This window comes from Hyperolius riggenbachi, chromosome 3 (assembly GCF_040937935.1).
Source record: "Hyperolius riggenbachi isolate aHypRig1 chromosome 3, aHypRig1.pri, whole genome shotgun sequence".
Classification (NCBI taxonomy): domain Eukaryota; kingdom Metazoa; phylum Chordata; class Amphibia; order Anura; family Hyperoliidae; genus Hyperolius; species Hyperolius riggenbachi.
In genome coordinates, this window is record NC_090648.1 from 300078079 (window position 1) to 300090467 (window position 12389).

The 12389-nt window shown below is 47.2% G+C and overlaps 1 protein-coding gene across 2 annotated transcripts in view; it reads left to right on the forward strand.

Moving 5' to 3' along the window:
* The first annotated feature begins 1542 nt into the window (after positions 1-1542).
* The window catches only part of ARID2 (AT-rich interaction domain 2), a 157422-nt gene continuing 146575 nt past the window's right edge, over positions 1543-12389 (forward strand). Inside the window, exon 1 of one of the 2 annotated variants that reach the window (XM_068276588.1) lies at positions 1543-2347. In XM_068276588.1, the coding sequence (XP_068132689.1) occupies positions 2256-2347 (92 nt within the window). In that variant the 5' untranslated portion in view covers positions 1543-2255. Of the gene's footprint in view, positions 2348-12176; positions 12319-12389 lie in introns of those variants that run through there. The other variant, XM_068276590.1, reaches the window with a different exon arrangement.

Below are 12389 nucleotides of genomic sequence, written 5' to 3' on the forward strand. Positions count from 1 at the left end.
CAGGCTGTTCACACAGATTTTCAATCAATTTCATGCAAAATCTATTGTAAAATATGTGTCCAGTGTGTGGAGGGATTCGGTCAGATATATCCCTATCTGAGAGGGATGTATCTGTTGGCCACATCGGACAAAGTATGGCCAGCTTAAGTGTCATCTAGCACATATATGTAGGTTACTCACCTGCTTGAAGGCCTTCCAGCATGAGAATTCAAGTTTGTGAACATTGCTCTTCCCCACTCCAGCTAGATTCACACTGGGGCATCACACATAAGGCAAGCAAAATCAAGATTTATGATGGCATGCAATGTAATGCAGGCAAAGAAGCAACTGACCAATGGGCACCTTGATTGGTAAATACTGTGCCCTCAACATGTGTGATTCTGACAATGTACCGCATGTTCTGCATTGTATCAACGCAACTGATGAGCTGTAAACTGTTTATATAGACTTTGATTTGACTCGTGTTACAATGCACTACAATGTGAAAGTACCATAAAAGTGCCCACTAATGTTACAATCGTGATTGTACAATCTTACCAACTCTATGTAGTAGAAGAGTACAATGAGATAAATGTACTTTGAATTGAAGTGGTAGTAAGATTTTACAATCTACAATCAAGATTGTATCATTAGTGAGCACATTTGCTTCACTTCCTCTACAAAACTAAAGGCCAGGGCTGTGGATTTGGTACAAAAATCATCCGACTCCAATTCCTCCGCTAACGGTACCCAAAATTGCCCCAACTTTTCGACTCAACAGTCCTTGCTGAGGCAGAAGATCAGCAGGGCAGCCCGGCAATTTTTAAAGGGAAATCAGCCTCCACATCTCTCTCACCTCAGGTTCACTTTACATGCTTGCTAGCATGCCACTATTATAAACATCTTATTGACCATGTCTAATCGTTTCTAACCCTGCCTAGAATTAAGTGTCTCAGTTCAACTCATTTATATTTTCTTCTTACAAACCTGTCACACATTATAACTTTGCAAAATGAGAACAATTTCACATTAAACCTTTTGCTACAATTATGCCCGAGTGTCACACGGATACTACATGCCACCATGTCCATAGCCCACCTCTGCACAGTTTTATTGTCACTGACATTGGACTATAAAGGGATCACGCTGGAACAGCTCACATTAACGGCTGTAAGGCAAGCATAGCTAGAAGATATAACGACTATGGAAGGCGCATCCATAATCCTCTCACTTCAGGTTTCCTTTTAAAAACGTCTCTAGTAGCCCATATTTTCACCACGGTCCCTTGGGCTGCACCAACGGTCGGTTGCATGTTATCTCTCAGCTTGGTTCGTCCTATAGTAGTGTCGTCAATTTGCACACGTCCCCTAAGCTCGCTCAGGAAAGCTCCGCTTCTCCTTCCTATTGTTCCCCCGCCGTGCGCGCTACAGACTTCGAGCAACGCGCGGCCACACACACCTTCTCCAACTTCAGGGGCGCGGGCACTTCAACGCAATCCTCGCTCCTTGGACACGGGAGCGCGCATATCTCGGGATCTCGCACAGCCCTGTGTGCAGGCCCGGCTTGTAGTACCTGCGGCAGACGCTAAGGGGTCGCTGTTCTGCGCTTTCTGCCCCCCTTACTACCACCAGCAGCAGGAGCAGCAGTGGCCGCCGCGGCCTGAGATCTTTTTGTCTGAGGCAGAGTGAGGAGCGCTCGAATCCGCGGCCGCTCAGCCGCCCGTACACGGGTACATGTGAGAGAGGGCGCCGGGGAAAGAGTGGACGAAGGCCGCGGAGAGCAGCTCGGACACTCCAGGCGCCACCCGCCGGCATAAGGCGCTCACACAAAGGGGGAGAGTGCTGGCAGCAGCCCGCAGGGGCCCGGCGGCAGGACAACATGCTCCATGTCAGGCGGCTAGCAGCCGGGAGCCCGTGCTGAGGACCGGGAAGAGGGAGCAGTAGAGGCCGGCGGTCACCGAGCGGGCCGTACACTCTAGCGTCACCTCTGGCACTTGTCGCCGTGCTGTGTCCCCTCTGGCCGCGGCCTGAACTTTTGCAGTGTGTGTATCCCGGCCGCTGTGCTGCCCTGTGCCGCCTCCTGTGCGCTCCATGAGCGGGCTCGGGCCGGGCTCCCTCCTCTCCTGAGAGCCGAGGAGCGGGAGGCCGCCCGCCGCCACCCTCTGGCCTCGGAGCCCGCATTACTGTGTGTGCAGCGCTCCGCCAGCCCATCCGCTGCCGCCACCGTATCCCTGCAAGCGGTTATCTGAGGACACCGAGCCGGCCACAGCCACCAACATGTCTAACTCGGCGGCAAAGCCGGAGCCCAATCACCGGAGGAAGGGGCTGGCGTTCCTGGACGAGCTGCGGCAGTTCCATGAGAGCAGAGGGTGAGAGAGAGCCGGCGGGCCAGGGGGAGGGAGAGGAGGGGAAACTACTACTTACCGACCTCTTCTATCTACTACATGGGGAGGACCCGGCACTGGTGCCCCGTGCCTGCCTGTTGGGGGGGTGCATGCATGCCAAAGGCTATTGCCTCCCTCATGGCTTTCCCAATGGCCCATAGATACACTATCAGATCCTGTGTGGTCTTCCCACCTTTCTGAGTGTGCAAAGTACCTTACCTCTATGGTGTGTATTCTATTAACTCAGTGCAGGAGTAAGGGGTTTCCCTCGTGGAAGTGCTAACCCTTGGTGCACATAGGCATACCTGATGTCAGTGGTGTAATGCAACATGTTAATGACCTGAGATCCCAACTCGTGCATGCTGGAATGTTATTTACTATATGACTAGTTGCATTGTGGGAGAAGGCCATACTCAAGCTGCAGCAGCAGTATTAGAATTACATTAGTTACAGTGGCTTGCTTTCAAACTTTCATTGCTGGCCTACTGGCATTTTGAATCAGGTGATACTTAGGGGATGGGGTTGGCTTATTACATTTTGAGATTCAGATGGTAAAATATAACCTTTAGAGGAAAACAATAACCAGCTAGTATGTTAAGATGACTGTAAACACACCATGCAAGTGTTCTTGTACATCCTGTCCAACTGTACATCAGGTCCATAAACCGATATTGACTTTGCAACTACCTAGCTTAGCTTCCCGTGTTGGCTAGCATCATTTTTTCATCCATGGTTAATTCACATTGGACTATTCACATGTCAGTGATTAACCATGATTTTTTTTACCCATATTACTAAGGATAGTGAAATGTTATTCTCACATTGCAAAGATCACAGAGAAATCGTTTGCTAAGAGTTGTTTCTTAGTTTGAGTTTTTGTGTCCTAGATAGTAGGGTTGATGAAATACAGTATATGAAAGAGCAGTGAACACTTGCAATGAAAATGGCTAAAGCAGATAGTTCTCCTTTCAGGCACCTACAGTTAAGCTGTGTTTTTACCACATGGCTAGGTAAACACGCAGTTAGGTCTTCCTTACACTGTCACATGTGATTATAGATTTGACATGTTTTTTCTGCCATTGCTAAAGCTACAGTTTCTGACCCATTTGAATTTAGTCTTTATTTCTTTGGTGGGATTGTGTGCAGATTTTCAACTATGCTTGAGAACTCTAGTAACAGAGACTCTTATCTATGACTAGTCTTGTAATTTTGCATAATCTAATTTTACTTTGTTCAATTTTAAAAGTTACTCATGGAAAGTTTTTTTCTGTTATAAGTCTAGAATTTTGCATATGTGTTTGACAAGTCATTTGTTGTTTGTGTTTTAGCCACTATGTGCATGATTTAGTATGTGCAGCTTTGTCTTAATCTAAAATAGTTACCCGGAATATACGTTTTTTTTCCCCCTGTTGCTGGTTATTCTATACAAATGGTATAAAATTGGTGTTATTTGTGAGGTGTACCATTTCTTTATATAAAACAGAATGCTTTCTTCATGAGCCATGTACCAATATCTGAAACAGGCCCCAGTGTTAGTTGGTGAAACAGCTGCAATTAAGAACAATCAATACACTGAGATTAGCAGGTGTATGCCCCTCCTCAATCCAGTGACACTTCAAAGATGGCAGACAGCATTTATTATTAATTTCTGTGATTGTTGTAACTTTATGAAAGGTGAATCCTGGGTTATTGGGTATAAGTGATAAAATATCTAGTTGGTTTCACAAATAGAACACAGTAACAAAGCAGCTGGGGGTGACCCAAAACCACAAGGAAGGTATAGGGGACTTAAAGAGACAGAAAAGCCCGCCTACTAAAAAGCAATACCAAGTGTAGTTTGCATTCTTAATACAAGGAATTTGCGATCGCAAATAGAATGAACACTGAACGCTTTATACATGTTTTCAGTAACATGTGCCCAAAAAGAACATTTTGGTTATAGTCATTGTACAGACATGCTGCTTGACTTCCTATTATATAGGCAAGAATGAGTGAGATGTGCCCTGCCGCTGGGAGGATCATGAACAATGTTGTCAGTGATGTTGGGGGACACCTGTACTTACTAGGTTTCCAGGCAATGCTTTCATTAAAAATCTTTTCAACTGACAAAAATCTACTGTTTACATAACTCCATAAGCAATTGCAAGATAAGGTGCACACACACACACACACACTAGTTTAAACTTGGCAAAGATGGCATGACTCGCTGCCTCTGCTGAGAATATAGTTTGTGTATAGTCACTCTAATGTAAGCACGTTTTACTTCCTTACCTCTTCCATGTGAACCTGACCCCATAGAGCACACATTTATTGCACTCTCCACCCCCATAGTAACATGCACAGCGCTTGGCCCCATACTATTGTCTGAGGGTTTGAGTCTTGAACCCTGTGAGTAAAAGTAAATTATGCATGTTTTACAAGCCCTTAAGGCCACCCAAAACAGTAATTTAACAAATGTTTGGTGCCTTTTTCAAGTTTTTACAGGTTTTCTCCAATGGATACTGATGGTCTTTTAGAGATGAGGCATGCTGGAAAACCTTGCTGGTTGCAAAGAATAGGAAATAAGAAACTGAGCGTTGGTGGCCCTGGCAGATTGTTCAACTCAACTTGGTTTCCACATCTGCCCACAGTGTCCCACACCACTTTACATCTTTCTTATACTTATTCCTTCCGCTACTGAAATTTCCTCCTTCTCAGAAGTATTGGAAGCAGAGGGAGGAAGTATCAGGAGAAATATGTAGAGGGGTGTGGATCACTGTGGGCAGAGGCGGTTAGCAAGGTGAGTTAATCCCCTCTGTAGCTGAGTGTGTTTACCAATGCTCAATTTCATTGCATTTTGCTTTTGCCCACTATTTTCTGCCGGTTGCTATTGCTGTGTGTTGCTGCAGTCACTGGAAGCTCACTGCCACTTTTGATTCGAAAAGTTCTTGCTAATGTAATGCTATGGGTGTGATCCCCTATTATAAGACATTCTCCGAAAATAAGGCCTACCTTATATTTCAAGCATGCTTGAAATATAAGACCTACCCCCCAAATAAGACCTAGCTGGGATGCTTTGTATATGGAGAGGTGTGTGGTCTCTTACTGCACCTCCATTGTGGCTGCATCCCCCTCTGTTCCAAGTAATTTCTCAGGTGGTGGAGGCGGCATAGTATTCAAGCTGTGAGGGAGCCCTTTGACCCTCACGCTGATGCTATAGGCAGTACGCTAGGTCAGCTCTGCGCTGGCGCTTCCCTCTTGTAATAATCAATGTGCGCCTGGGAAGCATCAGCTGGGCGCACATGATTATGCTAGGGAGCGCCAGCGCAGAGCTGGCAAAGCGTACTGTGTGCAGCGTCAGTGTGAGGGTCAAAGGGCGTCCTCACAGCTTGAATACTATACCGCCCCCACCACCATCGGCAAAATTACTTGGAACGTAGGGTGGGCGCAGCCACAAGGGAGTTGCTGCAAAGCCTCCCCATACACAACACGGACTCAAGCCCATCCCCCCCCCCACCTGAAAATAAGCCCTAGCACATATTTCTCCCCGAAAAAGAATATGACAGTGCCTTATATTCGAGGGGAGACAGTAGGCCTTAGGCCTGGGACCCACTACAAAGCGCTATTGCCAGCAATTTCTGTTCGTGTTTTGCAAGTGATTTTGGGAGCGATTTCCCTGTTCCTATACAATACATTAGAATGGAAATGCTCCCAAAATGCTGCATGTCCTGTGATTGCGATTTGCCTAATCACCAATCACTCTAGTGGAATCTGTCCCATTCATTTACATTGGCAGAGCGTTTAGGGAAATCGCTAGCGATTGAAAGCAATCCCTAAATGCTCAAAAAAGTACTCCAGTGGGCCCAAGCCCTGACTGATCTACTGTATAGAGCAGAACACACTGATCTGCAGAAAGCCAAACAGCATCAAATTGAAAAGCACCTTCAATCAATTCATAGGAATACATTTTAAGAAAATAAAGTACATTTATAGTGGCTGGATAGTGTAATGGTTAAGGGCTTCTGCCTCTGACACAGGAGACCTGGGTTCAAATCTCGGCTCTGCCTGTTCAGTAAGCCTGCACCTATTCAGTAAAGAGTTTCTTGGGCAAGTCTCTTTAACACTCCTACTGCCTACTGAGCGCGCTCTAGTGGCTGCCTCGCAAGCGCTTTGAGTCCGACAGGAGAAAGGCGCTATACAAATACTGCAATTATTAATATTTACAAAGCAGTTGCAGTGTGTTTACTCATAGACTGCAGTCCTTAAGCTGCATGCTTTCTTGAAAAACAAGTCCAATTTTATTTGTGTAATTGTGACCAGGAACGTACAGCATGGTATTTTTTAGGGCAAGGCCGAACCCCTTTTTTAAGGCATAGAAGGCATACTGAGTTGTCCTGGAATGTCGCAGTAAAAGCTACTTATGGTCTTTTAGAGAAGCACAGATTTGAATGCATTTTTATTGACATTTTATAAAGTACTGACCCTTCTATTTCATTTTGGAGGATATTTAAAAATCCACACCACTAGCTGTCACTTAATGTGGCTAACAGTTTTTGCCCTAACCACAGTAAGCTAATGAACATATAACTATGATTTTGGGTCGTGGGAGGAAACTAGAGCCCACACAAATGTGGTTGAGAGCATACAACTTTTATGCAGATAGTGTCCTGGTTGGAATTCTGAATGAAGGATTGGTATGTGACAGTAATACTCATTTTGTTAGTACTGTATGAAAATTTTTTAAACACTGCAGAACATGACATGGTGTATTTTCAAAATAAACAAAAGATCATGGCCCGTAATGCCATGTACATATGCTAGTAGCTAGATGGAGATCAGTTAAGATGATTATTTGGGGCCACCTTGGTCAGAATCTAAGGTGCATACATGCTTCACTTTAAGATACCCCTGAGAGTATTGCTCCCCTCTTACCCTGTCAGTCTGAAGCTGCCCCAACTGTTGTCCCTCCTCCACTCATGGAAACACTTTGCATCCCTCTGACATATCAGAGCAATGTTTTTGTAGCGCTCGTTACCTGCAGTGTCGCCTATGCAGAGTTCCCCATCCCTGTCCTCAAGGCCCACCAACAGTGTATGTTTTGTGGAAATCCAGAGGTGGATCAGCTCTGCTGCAACACTAATTACTCCACCTGTGATTGTGTGTGGTTTCCTGCAAAACATGTACTGTTGGTGGGCCTTGAGGACAGGGTTGGGGAACTCTGGCCTATAGGACTGTGCTTGATACTGACTGGTGACACAAGCAGTGCATATTAAATACTCCCAAGATTCTCCAAATAGAATGAAAACCATTTGAGCACAATACCTCCCAAGCACCAATATTGTCAAAATGGACATTGAAGCATCTCTTTCTGCTGGATCATTATATTATTGATGATAATTCACTGCCAGTCAAACTGAGCTAAAACACACAACAGTAAATTGTACTCAGAAAAGTACTGCACATAAAAGGCACAGCTCCCAGATTCAGGTGCAAACAACTAACTGTAGTACTGAAAAACGTTGAGAATCTCTATTTGAATGTGTTTAACAGTGACTGGAATTATGAACGTGAAGGGGCATAGGGGTTGCAGCATCAGAAAGGGCCTGAGGACCCTACACTTCATTCTACTTCACTCTTCATCGCAGAGTGAGGGTGGTGGTCGTGTGTTTAAATGCATGGCACCTGTGTTGCGATCGGTTGCAGTCTGCCACATTTAACTAGGCTGAATGGGACATCTCTGTGCTGAAAATGCATGCAGCTGTGTGCTGTCAGAATGCATTTCTGCACAGCGCAATAGTGTGCACTTAAAGTGATCCTTAAGTCGATCAAAAAAAATTAGATTTACTCACCTGGGGCTTCCCTCAGCCCCCTGCAGCCGATCGGTGCCCTCGCAGCCCCACTCTGATGCTTCTGCACCCTCCTGGCCGCAATAGCAGCTTAGGGGGCGATATTATGGCTGGGAACGCGAATAAATCACTCGCGTTCCCATGCCTGTCGGCCGGTGACGGCCAGACCGGAAGTGTTCGCCGGCGGGTGCAGAAGCAGCGGAGCGGGGCTGCGAGGGCACCGATCGGCTGCAGGGGGCTGAGGGAAGCCCCAGGTGAGTTAATCTCATTTTTTTTTTTATCACTTTACGTCACATCAGTCTATGCATTGTTTGATATCTCTGCATAGCACACACCCATTTGTGTTGCGGGAGTGAGCTAGGAACGTGGCAGTGTGTTCAGACTCTAAAGGTGGGTACACACGTCAGATAAGTCTTTGGAAAATGAAAGATCACAGACCAATTTTACCCCCTTTCATGTAGTATGAGAGCCATACTTTACACAGTCTATTCTATGGAGCTGAACTCCCCATCAGATAAAATCTTTGCAAGATGCTGCACACAGAGATGCTGTACACATGCAACAGATCAGTATCTGCAAAAGATCTGTTCCTGCAAAATGCATTCATAGTCTATATCTGCAGACCTCCTACACACCTTGTTTAACGGACAATTATCTGTAGATCAGATCCACCAGGTTGGATCTTCAGATCGGCAGATAATTGTCTGATCTGCAGATGAGTGTCCATTAAACAAGGTGTGTATGAGAATCTGCAAATGTCATAGACTATGAATGCATTTTGCAGGAATGGATCTTTTGCAGGGATTGATCTTTTGCAGATACTGATCTGTTGCATGTGTACAACATCTTTGTGTGCAGCATCTTGCAAAGATTTTTATCTGATGGGGAGTTCAGCTCCATAGAATAGACTGCAGAGTATGGTTCTCATACTACATGAAAGGGGGTAAAATTGGTCTGTGATCTTTCATTTTCCAAAGACTTTTATCTGACGTGTGTACCCACCATTAGGCCTATGGACCTACTAGCAGCGCTTTCCGCCCTGTTGCTGATCACGGGGATTTTCCAAACGCTATGACATCTATGATGGTGATTCCGCTACAGGACTTGCGATTTGTATGCAAATGCAAACATGCTGCCTGTAGCATTTTTAGAACGATTGTGATAGAAAAAACAAAGGAAGAAAATTCCATTCCTTCAAATCACCACATAAAACACTTGCGATTGCTAGTGGCCTTTAAAGGGAAGGTTCAGGGAGGGTGGGTAAAAAATAAAAATCAATTTCCACTTACCTGGGGCTTCCTCCAGCCCGTGGCAGGCAGAAGGTGCCCTCGCCGCCGCTCCGCAGGCTCCCGGTGGCCGACCCGACCTGGCCAGGCCGGCTGCCAGGTCGGGCTCTTCTGCGCTCCAAGGCCCGGAACTTCTGGGCCCACGCCGGCGCGCTGACGTCATCGGACATCCGCCGGGCTGTGCTGCGCAGGCGCAGAACTACTGTGCCTGCGCAGTAGAGCCCGGAGGACGTCCGATGACGTCAGCGCGCCGGCGTGGGACGCAGAAGTTCCGGGCCTTGGAGCGCAGAAGAGCCCGACCTGGCAGCCGGCCTGGCCAGGTCGGGTCGACCACCAGGAGCCTGCGGAGCGGCGGCGAGGGCACCTCCTGCCTGCCACGGGCTGGAGGAAGCCCCAGGTAAGTGGAAATTGATTTTTATTTTTTACCCACCCTCCCTGAACCTTCCCTTTAAGGTAGCCATACATTTAGCGATGATGGGCAGTTTCAACCAAGAGACAAAACTCTCTCTGGTCGAATATGATTAGAGAGAGATCTGTCGGCTGTCCATATACCCCAGACCGATTCCCGATCAATTCCAGCATGAAATCTCTTGGAAATCGTCCACCTCGCCACTGCCTCCCTAGTGTATAAATGTACATGTATGTGTACATTAATACATTACATGTCCTGTGCCGCGGTGCCCATCTGTCTTTCGAATCCGCCGCTCTTCCATTAGCTGTACACACGCTGCCGGTGTGGCGCGTGTGACGTCACACGCTGTGTGCTATGCCCGGGCGGCGTGTATACCACTAATGGAAGAGCGGCGGATTTGGAAGATGGATGGGCACCTCAACACAGGTCAGGTAATGCAATGCATAAATGCACACACACGTGCACATACACTAGCGAACAGCGCCATGGGTTTCGTTGTTTGTCCTGATACTGCTTGCCGTTACCGCCGCACACCCGATTGACCATGACGAACCTACATCTTGTAGCATTTCCAATCGACATGCTCAGCCCGAAATTGGTTGCCTGCACTTGGCGGCACCGATTTTCATACGATAATCGAATCTGATTTGTGACTAGATGTATGGCCACCTATCCAGGGCCGCCATCAGACATTTTGGGGCCCCTCACACATCATCAGGTCTGGGCCCCTCCTCCCTGGGCCCACTCACTGGTTGTTGTACCTGCCCACTAGCCACCCCACCCCCGTGTCCGTGCGCGAAGTGCGCTGCTGCAAAAAATGTGCATGGCTTCAACACTGAAGAAAGCAGCATGCGCAGCGTGATGCAGCAAAAAGTAGCCATGGCATGTTGTGGGGGGAGCCAATTACTAGCAAAATACAGGTAGTCCCCAGTTAACAAATGAGATAGGGACTTGTAGGTCCGTTCTTATCTTTTATCCGTTCCCTTTTGTCCCCCTCTTTTCTTCCTGTGTATCTCTTGTCCCCCCTCTGTCTCACCTCAGTTTGTGGCTCTTTTGTGTCCCTCTGTGTGACCTCATGTTCCCGTCTCATCTCTTTTATCCCTGTGCCTCTTTTGTCCGCTTCTGTTCCCTTGTGCCTCTTATCCCCTTGTGTTCCCTCTTGTCCCCTTCTGTCTCAGCTCATCCCCCTGTCCTAGCCAGATATAGATGCCCTTAGTATAGGTAGCCAGGTATAGGTTCAACCAGTATAAGTAGCCAGCTACAGGTGGTGCCCTAGTATGGGTAGCCTGGTGTAGATGCCCCTACTATAGGTAGCTAGGTATAGGTTCAACCAGTATAAGTAGCCAGCTACAGGTGGTGCCCTAGTATGGGTAGCCTGGTGTAGATGCCCCAAGTATAGGTAGCCTGGCATAGCTGGTGCCCCAGTATAAGCCAGCAAGATACAGGTGCCCCAGTATAGGTATTCAACTATAGGTGGTGCTCCAGTATAGGTAGCCAGGTATAAGTTGCCCCCAGTATAGGTAGCCTGGTATTGGTGGTGCACCAGTTTAGGTTAGCCAGGTACAGGTGCCCCCAGTATAGGTAGTAAGCTATAGGCGCCCCAGTATAAGTAGCCAAGTATAGGTCGTGCCCCAGTATAGGTAGCCAGGTATAGGTCGTGCCCCAGTATAGGAAGCCAGGTACAGGTGGTGCCCTCAGTATAGGTAGCCAAGTATAGGTGGTGCCCCAGTATAGGTAGCTAGGTATAGGTGGTTCCAGCCCCAGTATAAGTAGCCCGGTATAGGTGGTGGCCCAGTATAGGTAGCCAGATATAGGTAGTACCCCAGTATAGAAAGTCCGCTGTAGTGGGCTCGCTCATCTGCTCCCCATATTCAAGCGCTGATGTCACTCTTCTCTCAGTGCTGGAATGCGGTGTGCTGGTTAGTGAGCCACAGGCCTGCAACCAGCACATGCGGCCCTTCCAGTGCTTTGGGGGGGACCCAGGGCCCCCAGAAGCCCTGGGCCCCTCACTGCAGTGTCAGTTGTCCGGCCCCCCCCCCCCCCCCCTGATGGCTTCCCTGCACCTACCCAAACTTTTCAAAACACCTGGAAAAGTGTACACAGTGCTTGTGTGTTTATCCACAACCAGGTATTTATCTGGAAACACTAGACAGTTGGACCGTGTTTAGATGCAGTTTTTCTGAACACACCGTTTCGTTGCTGAACTGATTTCATTAAAGCGTGTCAGTATATGATACGCAAGGGCATTCAAAAGCACTGTATGATAACGTGTTGCACAGCAGTGCATTCTGACAACAAATTGCTGCATGCATTTTGTTTGTATTGCAGCACTTCCTGTTCAGTGCCGTTGATTGAGGTCAGCGCTCCAACGAAGGGCAACACAGGTGCTTTGGTTTTCTGTTAAATGAATGGCCTCCAGTATTGTATTGCATGGTGAGCTCAGGTCTTTATACTTAGGTTAGGTTCGCAAAAAAAAAAAAAAAAAAAAAAAAAAAAAATTGAAC